At 46.1% G+C, this 21,306-nt stretch overlaps 1 protein-coding gene across 16 annotated transcripts in view; it reads right to left on the bottom strand.

Moving 5' to 3' along the window:
• The window catches only part of Pard3 (par-3 family cell polarity regulator), a 509,597-nt gene that overhangs the window by 98,166 nt on the left and 390,125 nt on the right, over window positions 1-21,306 (bottom strand). For all 16 annotated transcript variants that reach the window (XM_075977728.1, XM_075977722.1, XM_075977727.1 and 13 more), the window contains one exon: window positions 17,929-18,165. In XM_075977728.1, the coding sequence (XP_075833843.1) occupies window positions 17,929-18,165 (237 nt within the window). The remainder of the gene's footprint in view (window positions 1-17,928; window positions 18,166-21,306) is intronic.

Below are 21,306 nucleotides of genomic sequence, written 5' to 3'. Positions count from 1 at the left end.
ATCACAGTATAACAATGGGTATCAAGTGATCTATTCTGATCCATTTCATGTACCAGTCTTGAAACGGAACCGTCTCTACTTGCTGGGGTCCCATTTCATAAAAAGGATCTCGAAAAAGCAACCTGTCATTTAAAATGTTACTTTTTCCATTCCTCCTTACACACCAATCTTAAATTCTTAAAAACTTTGAAAAGGCTCTGAGGGACCACAGTGGTCCAGTGTCCTCATCTCCTTGATATGAGCTATTCTTCCCTTGAAGGAAACTCACCATTGACATTGCTCCTTAGGCCAGAGACTGCATTCTAGACAAACAAGTCCTAAAACCAACCCTTAAGAAACACCTGTGGATTTCCCAACACTACTAAGGAAAAAACAGAAAAAATTCAAGCTGTACAAGAGAGGGGTGAAGACCAGGAAATCACTGGAACAGCTCTGGGACCACAAAAGTGGACAGATAGGTTCTCAGTGTGCAGACAGGAGCACTGGAGGCCCGAGCCTTCACCCAGCTGGGAGACAAGCCTAAGCCTACAGCTGAGCCGTCTGCACAAGTAAAGGGCAGGAAAACTCTCAACAGAGCCTAGGCAGGAAACAGCCTGGACTGAGACTAGGTGAGAACAAAGGCCACAAAGGTTCACTAGGTAAGAATGTCACACTGGTGAGAGCGGTATTTGCCTCTGTAGCTAGACTCAAGAAGGCCATGCTGACAGGCCTGTTTGGGCAGGCACACAGCTGGCCAATAATAGCGCTGAAACACACCAGACTACTATATATTATGCCAGACAAGGGGTAGACAATTGAGTTAAAATTCACAGAGAAATAGCATAGACAGAAGCAGGGAGTAAAGGAAGGAGGAGGAAAGGCAAAGAAATGGGGGATGCTGGAAAGTACTGAGGGAGAGGGAACATGGGAGCAGTCACGGTCACAGTAGTAAGGAACACCAGAGATGACTTCCTTCTGAATTTGTGATATGTCAGGGCAGTCAGGGAGCTGCTATACTGGAAGCCAGGTCTGCCGCTTACAATGGACCAACGACTACAGAGGGTTTCAGCTGTCTTTGAGTGAGGGGAGAATTTGAGATAAGAGTCAGCGACAAACACCCCCTGGCGACCAGGGAGAGCACAAACTAGCCAAAAAGAAGAGAGTGCCGACGGGTGAAGGCGGCTCCGGCAAAGATGACCTCCTGGTGGCAGATCTGACAAAAGCCTTAAAAAGTAGAAAAGGATCGAAACCATTTGCAAGGGGGAAATATGGGGTGAGAACGAAGTAAACAAACGAAAGATGTCTTTGGCAGAAGAGGCACTCAAACCATTTTAAGGAATTACCAAGTCTGGCGATAGGAAGAGTGATCCAGAGTTAACTTTAAAGTGTAGACAACTGGAAAAACCAAAGAAAATATAGGAACCAACTACTTTTCAAAACTTGGATGGCCAAAAAAACTGTTTCTTCTGAAGAAGAAAGCAAGTATGAGACACACATCTGGCCACACTTCCTGAGCCGAGGGCTCCGGTCTGGCGGTCTCTCCCACTCTGCAGGGCCAAGGGGAGAACTAAGACCACATGGAAGGGGCTGCACTCTATACTTGGGGGTGCAAAGGTGGTCATGTGATTGCAGAGGAACCACCAATGTCTCCTTGTGAGCCCACTTTGGTTCTCATCAACTAATCTGGGAGTGAATAAGAGAACCCCACAAAGCAGAGACAGGAGCAGTTTTGGGGAGCGGTAGACAAAGCCCAACCACTGCACACGCTACTTGCCTACAGTTCTTCCAAGCACCAATTTTCAGTGACTGATGGAAGATAAGCTGCACTTTATCCCTTCAGATGGGTGTTTACATTACCAAGAGCTTGGAAAATGGATCCCTTCAAGATAAAACATTTTGCTAACAACTTTCATGGTTCACTGGCAGGGAAAAGAAGGCTTATTAGCTTGGCACTTCAGATATGGCTTTGTCCATATGGCAAAACACATACCAGATTTTTAAAAAGTCAATCAAACCATTCTGGCCCAGCTATTAAAATAAACAGCATGGTCAATAAAACTGGTTGTGTTATTTAAGCCCGTCTGCCGCCCTCCCAGAAGACTGGGAGAGCGCCACCATCAGAAACGCTGCCTGTACTTCTCTTCCAGCCTGCTAGTTTCCAGGGTGCTCACAATGAGGGCTTAGAAAGACCAGATTTTCTAAATATAAAAAGCAGGACACAGCTGACATATGCTCCAACAATGGGACAAGGGACGGAAAATGGAGATGATTGCAGCAAGGCCCAGAGAGGTCAAGAACTTGCCACGTATCCAAAACAGGGGCAGAGCTGGATCCGAATCCCAAGCCAACCCAATAGAGCGCACGCCTCGCTGTTTGCCAAGCAGGAAAGGCCGACAAGGACATAGGCCCAGCCCAAGAAAAGGCACTTTTATATGCTGCCTTACAGTTTCTCCCAGGAATCACAAACATCATCACAGGAAAAAAAATATTACAACATATACAGTCATCCAACACACCAACTCTAATAGATAAGAATGAAGCATTTGTTTTACAGAAAGGACAGCCACTAAACGAACTGTCTTTCTCATTCTAAGTAGCTCTTCAATTTTGCATGTTGTGCGAACATGTTTGTGTTTGCAGGTGTGCATGCACCTGTGGGCATTCATGTGGAGGCCAGAGGTCAACCTCAGACACTCTCCACCTTGTTTTCAATGATCAGGTCTCTCACTGGCCATAGGGACTTGGCTGGCTTGCCAAGGTGGGATTATATGGGCACACACGAGATTTTGTGGGGGTTTTAGGGATAAAACTCAAACCCTTGCACGTGCAAGGCAAGCAAATTCATCAGTTAAGCTATCTCTTCTCAGTTAGGCTTTGTTCTTTGTCTTTTTTTTTTTTTGACACTATGTAGTCCTAGCTGACCTGGAACTCAATAGACCCACCTGCCTCTGTCTCCTGAGTGTTAGGGTTAAAAGTAACTTTTTTAGACATACTGCTGGAACAGGAATCTGGATATGGGAGACCAGTGTTCAGTTTTCTGGGATTTAATAAAAAGCAAACAAAAGAGTACAGTTGAGTATTTATGTGTACTTCTGGACCCACATACCAAAAGTTTAAAGATAGGAATCTTTGTTTTGGGACAGTCTGCAATTTTGACTCAGCACCAAGACTGGTTCCATCAGCAGCTGATAGTCTGTACTTTACCCAACACAGCCAGCATGGCTGTGAAGACACGGGCACTGCAGGTCAGTCTGGAGGAAATGGGAAGCACTCGTGGACTGGCCTACTTTTCTTCCTGTTCTCACCATCAGTGACAGTCAGCCAGAACCTCAGTCTACCCTGTGCGGGTCTGCACTTCAGGTTAGCTGCTCCCAGCAAGCCGAAGACATTACTGTCCACGTGCCATTTAAGAAGTACTTGGAGGGCTGGAGAGATGGCTCAGAGGTTAAGATCACTGGCTGATCTTCTGGAGGTCCTGAGTTCAATTCCCAGCAACCACATGGTGGCTCACAACCATCTGTAATGAGATCATGTGCCCTCTTCTGGCCTGCAGGCATACAAGGAGGCTGAACACTGTGTACACAATAAATAAATAAATCTTTAAAAAAAAAAGTAGAAACATTTTTTTTTTTTTTAAAAAGAAGTACTTGGAACTTGAAGCAGTTTCTACAAGAGTCTCCCTGGCCCAGATGCCCTGTCCCTGCCTCTGATTGCACTGTTCACACAGTCGCCTGACTCCGGAAGAAGGTTCCACTCTGTACAGACATGGCCACTCTGCAGCCCATCTCACGCTTCCCTCTGTAGGCAGCAGCGCAGCTGTGCCAACCATGGGTAGCCATGGGCAAGCTAGCCGCTCATGAAACCAGGCACATGTGGCAGGTAGAGGTCCCTTCAGTCACACACGAGATGCTCCGTTCTTCTCCACTGATGGCAAAGTCCAAACACGAATCCCTAATCATACTCCCTGGATTTTATGAACAAAGACTCAGTCTTGGCTCTCGAGACAAGTGAAATAGAAAATTCACACATTATTAGCCATTCAAATGATGAAAGGATACTGCCAGCACACAAACACACACATAAACACACACAGACAGACACAGGCATATACACACACTCACACAGACACACACACACAGACAGACACAGGCATATACACACACTCACACAGACACACACACAGGCATATACACACACTCACACAGACACACACACACAGACACAGGCATATACACACACTCACACAGACACACACACACTCACACAGACACACAGACAGACAGACACAGGCATATACACACACTCACACAGACACACACACAGACAGACACAGGCATATACACACACTCACACAGACACACACACAGAGAACCTAGAATTCTTAAAGTACAGTAAGTACAGAATTTTTTAAAGTCCGCTTAGTTGGCCTGTGAATCCTGGAAACATCTTCATGGTGTCTCCGGGATGAAAGCACAGTACAGAACGAGGGAGCGGACGGCTATCTGCAGTCACAATGAATCAAAGCGCAGAAGGAAGCCTGCAAGCCAGCAGGTTCTATGAAATATTAAGGCAAATGATTATTGATGAAAAATGAATAAGCCTTTTTGATTTCAAGAAACCTTTAAATCACACCTAGCTAATTAAAACAACCTAAATCCATTCATTTAGTCCTTGACGGGTGTTTAGCCTGTTCTGGGCCTAATTTAGAAGGCGTGAAGGCAGCTGAACCCACACACGTGGACCAAGAGCGGCAGCAAAGACACGGTCATGAGAAGGCAGAGTGGTCTTCTCACATTTTGAGTGTCATTTCCAAGCTGGAACCCTTCCTGTTTATCAGAAAAGACATCGACGATAGGGTATTTCCTACTATTAACACTCAGTGTTCTTTCACGTGATGATCATACAATGAGCGCAGCATCCGCAACAGTGATGTGGGATCTGGTGGCACTTTTCATTTAGCTACGCTGTGGAGCTGTTGCTCCATCCGCACTTCCAGGGGAGACACAGCCAAGAGACTCCAGTAAGCCTGGCATGCAGGGAGCATTGCAAGCAGCAGAGAGCCTTCCTGGCCAGGCCCGCAGCCTTTGCTAGCGAGCATCCTCTAACACCAAAACCCTGTGCACCTGAGCCTCCTGCTTTGGAAATTAATTGTAGGCTATTCAAGTTCAAGACGATACCAATTACAGCAGATTATGTTGCGTCCTAATTACAGAGATCAATCAAATGTCCACAGCAATGAGTGTTCGATACAGGGACACTGGGTACAGAGCAGCAGACGTCAATTGTCTCAGCAAAACTCAACGCGGAGAAATCTAAAACAAGCATTTACACAAGAAAGACGCTAAAAATACGCAAAGGGTCATCATATATCACACAGGCAAGCAATCAACGCAGCCAACGACTGTGCTTCTAAATGCTTAGAACCCAAGGATGAAGGGGCTGTGCTGCTGGTGGCGATAGCGGGGGATGTCCAACAACCTTAACAGCCAGCTTTCCATCTCTCTGACTCCAAGCCCGAGAGAACCCACTCAGGGCTCACCTCAGTACATGATATGAAACCTTGGCCCTGCGCTCTGGGCTCGTGAGCACACCATGACAACAGCATAGAGTGCAGAAGGTTGGATTAGCTCATGGCACTCTGGAAGCAGAGAGAAGAGACTTATGCTATTAACCCAACTTCCTCCAGTTCCCAATGTCACTCAGGCTGATGAGCACACCTATAACGCACAGCTAGTGGGAGACAGCTGGAGACAAACGACAGTTCTTCTGAGTCAGGCACCATTCAAGGACGTGAACTCAGGACCTGTGGCGTGCCACATCGCATCAAATGGCAGAGAGAACAGCATCCAACATCCTGCCAATTAAACAAGCTCTACAAAGCCAACTGGGATTACAAACTTGACTCCCAATAAGCAGTCGGGCTTGGCTATGCTGTCCAGACTCATATCCAACCCAGGGGCTCTAAAGACCCCCTCCCACCTCAGCCTCATGAGCAGCTGAGGTTGATGGCATGTGTAAAACGTGACTTTAACAATTAAAACATCTATAGGTCTAAAACGGGCACTTTGTAGTCATTTATAGCACACTACGGGAACTGACACTGCTATACTAAGAAAGCTGTGTGTGTGTGCATGTGTGTGTGTGTGTGTGTGCGTGTGTGTGTGTGCGTGTGTGTGTGTGTGTGTGTGTGTGTGTGTGTGTGTGCGCATGCAAACACCACACTGGTCAAGGAGAGGTCAAACGACAATTTGAGACAGTAAGTTCTCTCCTTCTATCGTAGGGGTCCTGCTGATTAAATTCATGTCATCGGCCTTGGCTGAAAGTGCTTTTAACAGAAAGGCCATCTCACTGACCTTAATTTCTTAATTTATACAAGCATACATGGATGCCAGCAAACCAGAGCCTGGAATATTACAGTAAACAAAAATAGACAAACCCTCTGCTTTTAATGCAACTTAATTAAAATTGAAGACAGATGATAAAACCATAGGAATACATCACATGCTTGGCATGACGTCAGAACACCAGCAGGCAATATAATGTGGGGACGGTGGACAAGGGATGGGCGAACACGTAACTGGAAATCATTTGCATGTCCTGGAACACTGCCTGTTGGCTTTGCTTGCCTACCCCTAAAGCTGCTGTGGCCACAGAGACGGCCCCTCATAGCCAGCCAGCCAATCATGCTCCAGGAGAGTGCTTTAGAGAACACTGCATTCTGTGTCAAAATACCTGGGCTCTTTCTTTCTCAAGGACTGAGTTCTGTGATGGAAAGATTTGAAGGCCCACCAGCACATCGCCTGCACTAATTTCATCTCCCTGGCTGCTTCACCAGCTGCCCTTCTGACCTCTGTGAGCCATACAGGGTTTCGAGCAGAATTCCAAACAGAACACTTCTGGTTCATATGGCCACACTGAGCAAGCATGGGAAGGATCCAGAGAGGGCCAAGAGGAGCATCTGCCCACAGGAAGCACGCTCCTGGGCAGCACACACTGATCCCTGCTGTGCTGAGGACACAGCAGGACTGGCTTCCCTGTGTGTCAGTCCTGGGTCCTCCCATGGCAGTGAGGGTTATTCGCAGGGTCTGCAGAAAGCGGAGACCTTAATTTTATCATGATCTCTGCTCTCTGGGAGGACAGTCTCTCGCCACTCACGAGCATATAAGTGTCATTTCCAAGACTGCACAAGATATGGAGGTTGGGAAGGGATACTTTCACGGAAGAGCCCTAAAGAAGTCCACGTACACAACCAGAGAGCCACTGGACCTTCTGAAAGACCAGCTCCCATCAGGATCAGTCCATCAACAAGGTCAATGCTACTGGAAGATCCAAGCTAAAGAAGTGGGGGTGGGTAGGGGAGATGAAAAACATACAGGTTAAAAAAGAGAGACATACAGGTTGGTTGGGCTCAGCTGGAAAGCTGCCTGCCAGACCTGAGTTCAGATCCCCGGCATCCACATAAAATCTGGGAGTGGTGGAGGGGCTAAGTGCCCAGTTCTGGGGAGATGGGAACAGAAGCAGCCATGATACTCACTAGCCAGCCAGCCTAGCTGTATCAGTGAGGCAGCAGTTTGAATGAGTGTCACCCAAGAGCCACATCTTAACAGGCGTGGCCTCCAGCCCACAGTGCAACAAAAAGTTGAATAGTCAATAGCTAGACAGGAGGGACAGCCGGGATCGGTGAGCAGAGAGAATAAGTAGGAGGAGGGAATCTAGGCTTGGGAAGAAAGGAAGAGTGGGCAAGGGAGAAAGAGAGGGAAACACCGGGGCCAGCCAGGCGGGCCACCAGTCAGCTTAGCCTCGGAGCAGGACGTACAGAACGAAAGAAAGGTAAAAAGCCCCAAGACAAAACAGAAGGAGGAACAGGTTAATTTAATTTAAAAAGCTTGCCAGGAACAAGCCTAAACTAGAGCTGAGCGTTCCTAACTAATAATAAGTCTCTGTGTCACAATTTGGGAGCCTGTTACAAAATCAAACACTGAAGGTTCAGCTGAAAGACGCATGTATGAAACGTGCATTTCTGAACAAGGAAGCAAATCTGTGCACTCCAACACTCAATTTCGTCTCATGCAATTTCAAATGCATCCTCAAAAAATCTATTATCTACAGGATATATGAATTATTTAGTTATTTTCAGTTCTTATTCATTTCTGTCCACATCACAATTATTGGTACGCAGCCAGGACTGAATAGCGTTTGAGGAGTTGCCTGGACCCCTGGGAATTGTCAGCTAAAGCCCTAGAACCTGGGCTTGTTCAAAGAGTTGAAGCCTTTAAATAATCAGAGCTTAGATGTATTGGATAAAGGAAAGAAGGGAACAGAAGGATCACCAGAAATGAGTCTGTTCTCAGTCAGCTTCTGTTTCTGTTACAGAGGCATTTTTCAAACATGCACCAGCTACCCTACCCACCCCCGCCCCTAACTTCCACAGTCCAGGCTTTGAGCCTGGATTCACACTCAGCCAGGTAAACTTAACCATGTCAGAAACTTAGTACTTCTGCACCAATTGGACTGTCTTACAGTCTGGTTTTGAGTTGCATTTGGTTGTCTTTTCCTTTGGGTTTTGCTCCACACTCAGTGAGGATCCTAGTGAGGTTACCTGCCCCGAGCTGGGCAGGATCAGCAGGTGTCTCTGGTGAGGTCGGCAGGAGAGCCGGTAAAAGTGATGGAGAAGTGAGAACTTGTGTGCAGTCCCCTTGTGGTTTGATGTAGAGTTACATGCACAGCGTCTTCCTTCCCTCCTAGAGGAATTTCTTGGCAGACAGTTCTATGATTTGGGTATCAGTTACTGTCCTGTTTGCTGTGAATGAAAACAGAAGCAACTGAAGGAAGGAGGGGTTGCTTTGGGCTCAGAGTTTAAGAGTCTACCACGTGAGGAACTCATAGTGGCAGAGAGATTAGATATCAGGTCACACTGTATCCACAGTCAGGACGGAAAGTCAGGAGGGACAATGCCGATACTCTGCTTGAATTCCTGAGCGTGGTCTGGCACCTCAGCCCAGGGCGTGGTGTCAACCACATTTACAGTGGGTCTTCCCTCTCACAGACACGCCCAGAGATTCGTCTCTGGAGTGATTCTGGATCCTGCTGAGCTGACAGCCAATAACCATCGAATGGGGGAACACTTCTGTATCTCTAATAACTCACTGATACAGTCTTTTTTAATAACTATGGGTTAGAAACAACAATAAAAATCTGTTTAAAAATACTGATTGTATAATCATGTGTATCTGGGGTTGGAGATGTAACTCAGTTGGTACCGGGCTGACAAAGCATGTAAGAGGGCTGGCTTTGATTCCCCCCACTCATAAACTAGCCAAGGTAGTTAACGGATTCCCGTCCCGTGAAAGGTAGGGACACGAGGCTCAGGAGTTCAAGGTCATCCTTGGAGATATAGCTAGTTTAAGGTCAGTTGGGACTACATGAGACCCTATCTCAAGAGAGAAAAGGAACATTTTTGTGCACTAACATACATGCTTTCTTTTAACATGTGGGTATCTTTGTCATTTCAAATGTATCTTCAAATACTTTTCTATTCGTCTGTTCTGTAACAATCTAGAAAGTTCGTTCCTTCCCACATCTTCATGTAGGCAGTGAAAGGAGCTTGGGATAATTCAGCTATTTCCTTGATTATAAAAGAAAGAACCGCTTTTGAAACCAATTAGTGCTATCATTTCAGATAGACAGAATCAGCCAATGAAGAAAATATGGGCAAGGCAAGAACGCAGAATGAAATCCAGGGTAATCAAACATCCGTGGGAGGACTCGGGGTGCCGACAGAAGGGCCCTGAAACAGCTGGGGAGTTAATTTAAAAATGGATTGTGGATTCAGGGCTCGGCAAAGTCTCCCAAGAAGCTGAAAATGCATCTCACCACGGGGCTCTACATAAATCCTCATGAATTTATATTAATAGTAGGCTGATATTCCATCCTTATGCAGGAGCCAAAAAGGAAATAACACCAGCCGAAGATCACTAAATACCAATAAGATTGGCACTTAAAGCTGTGAGTTTGGATTGTGGAAGAGACGGGGAGATGGGGTAGGTAGACTGAAAGAGAAAGGTGGCTTACTGTACCAAAGTGCACGGAAAGCAGGGTTTGAGATTTGCTGGACACTAAAATAACACTCTGTGCCACACAGATGAAGGAGATTTTGGCCAAGGCAGTAAAGCCAGCTCATCAGCAAAGACTCACAAGTTCAGGGCCGTGTGACAAGAAAGACATTAAGACTGAATGAGTACGCTCTGCTGGGGGCAATTTGCTGATGATTACCAGAGACTAAAATAGTTTTCATTTAGCCCGCATTTCTGTAGAATACGTAAGTGTTCCCCGAGGCAGAAATAAATATATAAATAAACAACCCCCCTCAACAAATTGTGGTTTCGGGCAACGTTAATCAACCAAAGGAATTAAACAAAATGTCTTTGAGATCAGCCATGACCTTATTTATGGCTTCATTACTTTCGCGGTTTCATTATTTGGGTTGTTGTCACCTCACTCAGCCGTTATTGTAACTGCGGAATCTCTAACTGTACCCGACAGCTTGGTGAACTGGGGCTGTGGACTTCATGTGCTGGCTAGTTTTAGGTCACGTGACACGAGCTAGCATCATCTTAGAAGAGGGACCCACAGTTGAGAAAGTTTGCCCACCAGACGGGCTAGCCTGTGGTGCATCGTGTTGACTGGCGGTTGATCTGGGAGGGCCCAGCTCACTGTGGGCAGCGCCACCCCTGCGAGGCTGGGCCTGGGTGGTAGAACAAAGATGCTGGGTAAGCCATGGGGAGCAAGTAGGTAAGCAGCTCTCTCCTCCATGGCCTCTGCACCAGCTCCTGCCTCCAGGTTCCTAGTCTGACTTCCTTCAGTCATGAACTGTTACCTGGAAGTATAAGCCAAATAAATCCTTTCCTCTCCATGTTTCTTTTGGTCATGGTGTTTTACTGCTCCGATAGAAACCCTAATTCCTCACCAAAATATACCATTTGCAGAACTTGTAACACCAACAGCTGCATGGCTCGCCTGTGTACCTAGTACAATTCGGCTTACACTTTTACCCTGATACAGAGTTAGCAGAAAGATGTGGATCAATGGGCACTGCATGATATGTAGGAGACGGGCCTGAACTGAGAAGCTGGAGAAGCCAGAAGTCCCATGTTAAGGCAATAGGTTACATCTTGAACACAAGCTGAAGGATAATTTTAAGTCAAGGTGAGACGTAGGCATATTTAATTTTAAGTTCAAAACCCCAGGTAGTGGTTGAAGTGGGGACATGTCAGTAACAAGCCTGGAGACAAGAAGGATACTGGGAGACTCCCATGGGTTATGAAAGCAGTGCTGTAGAAGAGAAAGAGACTCAAAATTCCTTAGCTTGGCAAACTGGAGGGCACCTGTCCCATGCTACAGCCAAAGGATCCTGTCTCTAGAAGAAGATGGTCGTGATGGTGCAAGCCCTCTGCTTCTCAGAGTGAGGCCTACTCCACTGGGAGGGGGCGCTGGTAAACTCCAGCCAAGGGCGAGCAGGAAGCCAAATGCAGGAATGGAGAGTTTTTCACTCCAGAGCCAGGAGCAGCTGGAAGGGAGTGATGGAGCAGACAGTACTCACAGAGGGTCGTGCTATAGGAGCAGCCAGTGACAGAAATGGATAGAGGGCAGGTGGGACAGACGCGTGGTCTGGGTCCAGTGGCTTCACCCCCTTCCTAAACTACCTTCTCATGTTTCAAGAAAGGCAGACATACACAATAGGAATGAGTGGAGGTAGAGTATTTGACTCTCTGAATAGCAAACGCGATTTTGTTATAAGACCCAACATTTTCCAAAGGGCACACGTTTAATAACGGCCTGCATCTCAGAAAATTAGTTTTGTTCTGTGTCTGTCAGACTTCTTTTGGACTCCACAGGATGCCAGTTTTAGTGGGGAAGGGGGAACAAGTTCATAAAGGTCTTTTCTTTTAAAACTGGCACTTTCCCTTCATGGTGAAATGCATGCAAAAAGCATATGATTATGGTATTTATGCTTCCATTAAGGCGTCCTGGGCAAGCTCGGGGAGTCTAGCCTACTATTTCCCCGCATTTAGATTTGTAACAGCGCAGTTCTGGCTTTATTTCAATTATATTTGAGGACAATGCATTCTTGGTGGCAGATGATTGCACGACGACAGTCAGAAAATGTCCAGTCCGAGCTGCCTCAGAGGCCAGGGTCTGAATACAAACACAGATGCACGGTGTACAATCCTGAGTATGACTTCAGCACACCTTTGTTATAATCTGGGGCGCCCCAAGCTTCCTACACGGAGTCATGTAACTTGTATGGAAAGGAAAGGCTGTTAAGAAACAATGAATAAAACACAGGAATAGTATCACAAATGCGAGACAGTCGCTTAATAAAACGATTGAATCAAGGTGAGCTGCGAACGCAATGGACCGTGTCCAGTGATGATCGTCCTTACCCCACAGCTTTGCTAGGAGAAGATGATTGTGACTCGCTCAGGCTAGAACCCATGCTTTTCTTCCCGACAGCCTAGGAACATTGTGTTCCCGATATGAAAGAGTCGGTGGCAGAAAAGTCAACTGGGAAAGGCATCAACGCCACGAGTGGGCACTCCTCAGCCAGACCTATACGATTAGAATTCCCACGAGCTCAGCACACATGGGAGAGGTTCTTGCGGTGGGTTCCTTTGCAGTCGCCCTACCCAGTCAGCTCGGGGAATGGGCTCCACCTTGAAAAAGAACCCTTTTCCACTTTGTTGACGCTGTGGTGAGATGAGAGGGGACTCTGGGCTCTCTGCGCATCCTCTAAAATTTGACAGAACTGTCAAGAGTATATGGTGAGGCCTGAACAGCTGAAGATTCTCTGCAGAAGGGCTAGGGATCAATAGGAATTCCATGAAAAGAGAACATGAAGGCGTCCAAGGGATTCCATGCACAAGTACAGAAGGAAGAGCATCCAACTCAAAGAGACATGGAAACCGACAGAGAGACCCTGACGGAAACTTGCCTCCCTTGTCCAGCTCACAGATGAGCCGGAGGCACCCAGTCTTTAAATTTCTGCTGCTGGAGGAAACACTTTATGAGCTGTCGCCCCTCGATTCTACTTCAGTCACTTTTCTCTGAACCCGTGTGGGGACACCGTGCCCTCTTTGGAATTAAAGCCTGTTCTGTAAGTGACAACTGCAACAGGAATATGAAATAGTGTTTAGGATGCGCTGGAATGGTGTTTAGGATGCACCGGGCACAGAGCTCAACACTTTACTCTTATCAGAGCTGGTCTCTGCCAAGCCTCGTGAGCCAATGCCTCTGAGCCCCATGTCACAGGTGAAAGGAACGAGACAGAGCGCTCAGCTCACAATGAAAGAGCACAGACCCAAACTCTGGCGTGCTGCTGGCATAGTTCAAGTTCCTGATCTCAACTGCCTCTGATCTTTTAGGAGAATCGTCCACGGAGGTGGGAGTTATTAGGATCTAAAAGACTCTTAAACAGTTAAGGAGGGTTCTGCGGGCCGACACCCAGTGAATAAAATGCAGCAGGAATCAGATAGCCTCAGTGCTGAGGAAGTGCGGGCAGGAGGGTGACAAGTTCAAGGTCATCCTTGGCTGTGTAGTGAGTTTGAGGTCAGCCAAGATATGTAAGATTCTGTCTTTAAGAAGGAGAAGGAAGAGCAGGGGTGAGGAGCACAGCTACAGAGGGAGGGAAGGAAGGGGAGAGGGGATGAGGAAAGAGGAGGAGAAGAGGAGAAGAGGTCTTCTCTTTGAGCTCTTCTGTATACAGTTCCTTACATCCACCCTAGCATCTGGCCTCTTGAGACAGAAATCTCAAGGAAGCAACTTTAGCAACAGACTGATTTTTTCAAGTTGACAAAGGGCCAGGGCAAGTCAGGAAGGAGTTGCCACTGCTCAGCAGATTCTAAGTGGCCTTCCCTTTTAGGCTTTTTTCCCCTAGAGCACCTATCCAAGATTCTGGAAGAAAATCAGAAAACCCTAAAGTGCAATGCCAAGCAAACTCGTGATTCTAATGTGCTAGGGATGGGATCGAGAGCTTCAGTTGTGCTAGGAAGATCCTCAGTCACAGGATACACATGCACGCATGCACATGCATAAATGAACACACACCCTTATACACATACAAAACCAGGGGGGGGGGGACCTAGCTCTGCGGGAAGTTCCATCTGCCCAGCTGCTTCCAATGCTTACTAGTGAGAACTCTGTCACATGGCTCACTAGGAGTTTAAAAACTGAAACACCTAGGTAAGCACTTGCCTATCAGAGTAAACGAGGCTTTACTCCACAACGGAGAGGAGAGAAGAGGTACTGGGTAGGGAGGTAACTGCTAGTGTCTTCCAATGCACACTGCATCGGAAACAGGGCTCTTGGCCAACCAGGGCACAGCCGCCAAAGAAGTCACCTTAGCCATGGTAATATAGGAGCTTACGAACCACCGGCCATGCCTAAGTCTTCCAAGTCCCTAGTTAAACACAGACTCGTTAAGAAACCTACTAACATTCCGGTGCATTTAAGCCTAACTATTCACACTGCCTATGTAGCATATATCGAATGTGAAAATCAAAGCGTTACCAAGGACACGGATAACGAAAAGAAGGCGGTGCCACGACTACAGTAAACATGTTCTGATACAGCTAGGCATGCCTGGGAAGGCTTCAGAATAAACACACAGGAAACTAAACAGACATAAAGGGAAGGTGGCCAAATTCACCTGTGGACCCGCTCACAAAGGCATGAGTCTATCTCTAAACATATGCATGCTAGAAAGCCACTGTGCACACAATATGTGGAACAGGGTAAGCGTGCCCATGTGACACCAAGTTTGTATCTTTTAATATATTTCCCAGCTTGCTTCTGGACTTGTGGCTGTGAGATCCATCAGAATGACTGAGCAAGGCATCCTGGGGGCTGCTTTTTTACCGAACAAAGGAAATCAGAGAAGTACACGTCAGCTTATCAGCAATGCCTGCATTCCCACAAAATGCAGAGATCTGAACAGCAAAGTTCAACAGATACCCATGGCAAATTCTGGTGACATTTAGTCAGCAAGCATCTGTACATTATCCATCAGAGGAAACTTCTCTCTGAGTGGTTTTAGCTTTCATATTTCCATTAGAACGATTACTTTTTAAAGTTCATATAAGCATAGCCTAGATCACCTTGTAGGCTCGTGAAAGTCTCTGTCTGCTATGTCAATATCACATTCCAGTCCAAGATCACGGGTCACACATTCGCAAAAGCATTAACGGAATCAGGAGAGGGAGGGGTGAGGTGAATCCGCACTCACCTCACAACCATATCAAAACCAGCTCCAGTGCCTGGGCACGGGTGTGACAGGCGTGCACCGTCACACCTGCTCCATGATCTTGGACTGGAATATGATATTGACATAGCAGACAGAGACTTTCACGAGCCTACAACGCACCAATAAGGGGCTGGAGAGATGGCTCAGAGGTTAAGAGCATTGCCTGCTCTTCCAAAGGTCCTGAGTTCAATTCCCAGCAACCACATGGTGGCTCACAACCATCTGGAATGAGGTCTGATGCCCTCTTCTGGCCTGCAGACATACACACAGACAGAATATTGTATACATAATAAATAATATAAATAAATAAATATTTTTAAAAAACCGCACCAATAAAATAAAATAATGGAAAAAATATTACTGGCTATGCTAACATAGTTCACTGGAATCCAACTGGTTTGTCATTTTTGTCTATATCTAACTTTGTAAAGTTTAAAGTTTCATCAGACATGCAATGGTTCTACACAGGAGTCCAGTCTCATGTTGTCTTTATTATGTATTTAAGAACTGTTATAATCACAACAATTTACAGCAGTAGGGAAGTAGCAAGAGATTGTTTAAAAAAAAAAGAAAAAAGAAAGAAAGAACGAAAGAGAAAGAAAGAAAAAAGCTTCTACACTACCCAAGTGTGAACAGCTTTTCCATAGCTTTGTCTGCAACAAGAAAGACAATGGAGTGAGGCCAAGTTCCCAAGCCAAGTCCATATTCAACAACAGGTGGGCAAGGAAGGGCTTGACAAGAACAAAGGTCGCGTCTAAAGCAGCAACACCACCAGGATCTGGGTTAGCAGAACAGGGAGACTGTGGGTCCAGATGCTGCAAGCCGGAGGGGAGAGCACCCTGAAAACACGACGCCCTTTGAACACTTGCAGAAGCCTTCAGATGAGAAGGCAGCTTTTGGGGAGCACTTGGTTGGTTTAAGGCAGCCGTCTGCGTTAGCGAGAGTAGGGCGGCCCTCTCTGACGGTCACTGTGGCAGCCCCGCCACAGCTTTCAGATGTAGAAATGCTTGGCTTTCTTATCAGCCATCAGTAATCTCCAGGCCGTCTTTTCCCTGTTCCCCCAGGAGTCACTAGCCAGAGTGCTGGTGTTTGGGTGGCCTTTCTCTCAAGAACGCACCTTCGAATGCCACTTGACCTCTGCAGGCGGCTTCCGCAATCACGGCAGAAATGAGACAAAAAGCTTTAAGAGAAAATGTCCCTGCCACCGATGAGAACTTCATTTTTGAGTCCTGATGCATCTGTTAATACACACAGGAGCCTTCTGGGGACATGGGGACGAGGCCGGAGCCACCCTAAGTGTTCATGTTAGAGGATTCACTCCTCATATTCAATATCAAATAGATTTTCTGAGACAACCAGGACAAAAGTCTAAACAAGGAAGGTGCAGGGCCAGGACAATTGCCGTGGGAGGCGCTCCTTCCGGAGCTGTTGTGCTTGCCTTTGTTCCGGTCTGCTATTTTTAAAAATGTTTCTTTCTGTAATTGCCGGAAGTTGCTTTCTGTGTTTGCAAGATTCTGTTACTATTAGCTAAAGTCGGTTGTTACAAAGAGGGCTGTTGGGAAACGGAGGGGAGGATACACCAGCAGAGCCCACAGCCTGCATCCTGCCGAGGACTCTGAAGCCATGACCTGCAGGGCCAGCATCACTTAGGGGATCCTAAAAAAAATCCCAGTTCTTGGACTTCACCCTCAACCTACTACATCGAAACAGTAGCCAGCCAGTGTTTGGAGAAGCCTTTCAGGCGAGCCCAATGCACATAAATGCTTCAGAAACACTGTTTTTAAGGAAAACCATTTATAATTTACAAAGCCCAGCTGCCATAGAGAGCGATAAGCGACGTTTAGAACACGATTGGCATATTGTTTATGACAATAGCGTGCACATGTTTGATATGAAAGGAAACGAGAATTATTCTCTTCGAAGCTAAACTCCATATGGTGTTTGAGTCTATAAAGGGAGGGGTGGGGAAAGATCCATTTAAGATTGTTCCAGCTAAAATCTGAAAATATGTATATCACCATTTCAAGTAAGTATATCAGCAGTACATAGAGCTTACTAAGTGTATGTCAGTGATACAGGCTCACAGACTCGGTTAGATGCTTAAATAACCAGATAGCTATTCAAACACAATTGGCATTTCTCTCTGTACTGATAAACACATCCGACCTGAAGCCTACGGTGCCTAACAAGCCTCTTGTAGAATAGATGTGCCATATTTCCCATTTACTAATTCTTTCATAGTATAAAATTATGCCTCCCCCAGAGTGGCCCTTCTAAGTCATAGCCCAATTGAGTGTCCAAATGCATTTAGTTATCCTATCCAGGAGCCCTTTTAGCAAGACAAGAACACACTGCACACTGCTTATGATTCCAGTTTGGCTTTGATCTGAGCTGTCAGCCACAGGCAGGCCAAGTCCAAGGGCCATGAAGAGCAGGGTGAGCTCGGCTGGGACTGCAAGGAAAGCAATCACAACTTCTCGCTCTTTATCCCATCAGCCACTAATTTGTGCCAACTTAATACCTTTAGACGCAACAGCCTTTTAAAGGCCGCTAGTAAGCAGCATTTTACCACGGGCCCCGACAAACCATCTTCTCCACTGCCCAGAACCAGCAGGGCTGGCACAGATGGAACCCTGACAACCAGCACCTACCTGTCCCCAGGTTTGGAGCTCCGTGGCTTCTTCACTTGTGCATACAGCGTGTCCATCAGATGCCCTTCCCTGGGGCTCTGGGGTCTGGCATTGAGAGCCAAGCAGCCTTCATAGGATGACATGCCCCCATGCAGCATCTCCTCGTCACAGCCAAACGTCCGATGGTAGTCCTGGATTTCAGCATAGTCGCGCTCTCGAGCCTGCCGCTCCCTAAATTCGCGCGTTTTGGCTTGAATCCTGTAAAATCAGAACAATGCTGAAGCAGGAGAAATTATTCCTTTTCTATGAAGCGATGCAGGCTTCTTCATCGAGCTGTGTTGTGGGATGTACTTTGCTTCATGCAGTTCTAGGGGAGGTGTGTGATGAGCGATGACTTACACACATTTTAGAGTTTCACTTAATGTCATACACACTAAACGTAATCATTTTGTGCATGTCGATATGACTCGGTGATAAAGTGATCTCGCACTGATTAGCTGACATCAAGAAATAAAAACAAGGGCCTGAGAGACAACTCAGACCGTCAAGCGCTTGCTGCTGAGGACTGAGTCTGAGTCCCAGGTCGCACAACAAGCACAGTGGTACAGGCACCTATAGTCCCAGCCCTGAGGAGACAGGATAAGCCCTAGGACTCGCTGGCCAGCAAACCAGTGAGCTGCAGTGTCCATGAAAGAGCATGCATCAAAAATAAAGATGTGGAGTGACAGAGGAGGACAGCTCATGGTGACCGCTAGCATCTGCATCATCTGCATGCCTGTGCACACGATGACACGTATAGCCAACTACTTTTCTGGATGAATTTCAATCCTGCCCCATGGGTAAAAATTAATGCCTGATACTATAAACCTGTCCGAAGCCCAAGGCTGGAAAGGTCATCGGAGCTTCAAAGCCATTACCTACTGTTGTTTTATTCATTTAACTTGGTGGCAAACTGCATGTATGTGTAGGTGTGATGGATACAGATCTGTCATGTAATTGCATGTATGTGTAGGTGTGATGGATACACATCTGTCATGTAATTGCATGTATGTGTAGGTGTGATAAATACACGTTGCTCAGAGAAAAACCACACCACATGGAGATCTGTGAAGCTTCAGCATGAGCGCTTATCCTCCTGCAACAGTGGCAGAGTCCCCCAGATCAGAGTTTTGATTTCAAGTTTTTCAGACAGAATGGAATTCCATTATCGATTAAAGACAGAAAAGACACCCGCACAATCAACTCCTGACATAAAACTGCCTGCATTAAAGCTAGAAAAAGATCTTACATGATCATTTTACTGACTTAAAGATTTTACTAAATTAGTTTATACAGAGTCCCCCTTCAAATTATGTTGATATTAATTTTTGCCCTAATTAAAAAAAATAATAATTCTCAGTTAAATTTTGATAATTTTGGAAAGGGAAGTATTTCCATTACACACTTAAAATTGAACTGCTTATCTAAAAGTAGTGGAGCCACGGCAAAGAAGCGGGGAAAGTACCCTTCTCCTGGGGATGGATGTGTATGAGACTTCAAGGCAAACCCTGCAAGGCTCTGTGAAGCATTCACAATCACCATGCACACACCTGCAGGCCATCACGGGTACAAATCCAGGAAACCATGCCTGAACATACATGTGATGTCTTATCCTCATCTTTCTGTTTCAATTCCGTGTCTCTGTTTTGGCATTTCCATGTGCGTACGGGAGCCCACAGGAGCCAGAAACATGCACTCCCTGGAGCTGAACCTACAGGTGCACTCTCAGCCAACCAATGAGGGTGCTGGGAATTGAACTCACTGAGTCATCTCTCAGTACTAACTCTTTGGATGTTTTTAAAACAAAAAGTGATTTGTTAAAAAGCTATGCACCAAAATATTCCACAAAAACCATGTGTTTACAGTACCAGTTTTCACAATCGTTTTGATGGGGAATTCAACCTAAGTGGTCAAAAATGGATAGATTTTTAAAGAAAATGTGGGGTATATATACAAATGAGTACTATTCAGCCATGTAAAGAATGGGACTCTCTCTGTGAGGGCAGCGTGAATGAGGTCAGAGGACATCATGCCCAGTGACAGAAGCCAGATGCACAGACGGACATCTCCCAGCAGTGAGTCAAACAGTAGCTGCCAGAGGCTGTGCGGGGCTGCATGGGGGATGGGGAGAGGTTGCAGAGAGGTCAAAGTCACAGCGATGAAGCCAGGTCGGAATCTCATTTCTGTTGCACAGCGCAGTGACCTCAGCTAGCAGCAATGTGCACCTCGAAACAGAAGTCAGGATTTGAAGGCCGTGTTTGAGCAGACGGCTACAGTCATCTCCCCGACTTGATTCATTACACCACGTATGAAAGGATCATACCATGCCCCAGACCTAAGCACAGTCGTGCTAAAATAAAAATGTGAAACTCAGAAGACTTCTTTCTGTGGAGTAGTACTTCAGATTCATTGTAATGCTTTATTCCATTTTCCTTTCTTCATATTTGCATAAACAACACCTGCATTATATATTGAAAAGAACCTAGAAAAGATACCCAAATCATGTGGAGATCATGCCACGGGTGTGTATACATGCGAGAGAGAGAGGGGGGGAGAGGGAGAGAGAGAGAAAGAGAGAGAGAGGAGAATGGAAATGGCCAAGTTTAGAAAGTCTTCAACAATCCTAGGCACCAAGGAACTGCAAACTAAAACTACCCTGTCACCCCAGTCAGAACAGCTGCCATCAAGAAAGCCGAGAATCAACGCTGGAGAGGATGTGAGGAAAGGGGAATCCTTATTCACTGTTGAGGGGTCCACCATTCGCTCCAGCCATTCCTCTCTGGGTGTACACCCAGAGACCTCCACACCCTATGATAGAGATATTTGCACCCTCGTATTTATTGCTGCTTTACCACAGCAAGGAAATGAAACTAATCCCATTGCCCAAACATGGATGAATGGGTAATGAAAATCCAGGACATATATAAGCTGGATACCAAAGAAAAAAGAAATGACAAAACTTACAGGGACAAGGACAAACAGAATATGTAAAATTAAAAATAAATGCATGGTCTCCTTCATAGGCAGATAGGCAGATCCTCTTTTGTAACGTGTGTGTGTGAGAGAGAGAGAAAGAGAGAGAGACAGAGACAGAGTTTAGGTAAACAGAGGTGCATGAGGGCACATTCTAACACACAGAAGGACAACAGGTAAATACTGGGTGATGAGGAAAGACAAAATGTAGGCAACGGAAACTCAAGTCATGAAAGAGGATATAAAGCTAGTTGTTTTTCTAGTTTTAACTCTGACATTTCTCTTAAACTTCCAGTGCTGAATAAGTACATAAACTGTATTTGACAGTGAAAACGTAAGTTCAACATGAAGTACCCCTGCTCCAGAACAGCTGCTCTAAGTACAGAC

This window comes from Microtus pennsylvanicus, chromosome 6 (assembly GCF_037038515.1).
Source record: "Microtus pennsylvanicus isolate mMicPen1 chromosome 6, mMicPen1.hap1, whole genome shotgun sequence".
Lineage (NCBI taxonomy): Eukaryota > Metazoa > Chordata > Mammalia > Rodentia > Cricetidae > Microtus > Microtus pennsylvanicus.
Note: the sequence above shows the minus strand (reverse complement) of the source record. Positions and strands in the feature narration are given on the sequence as shown.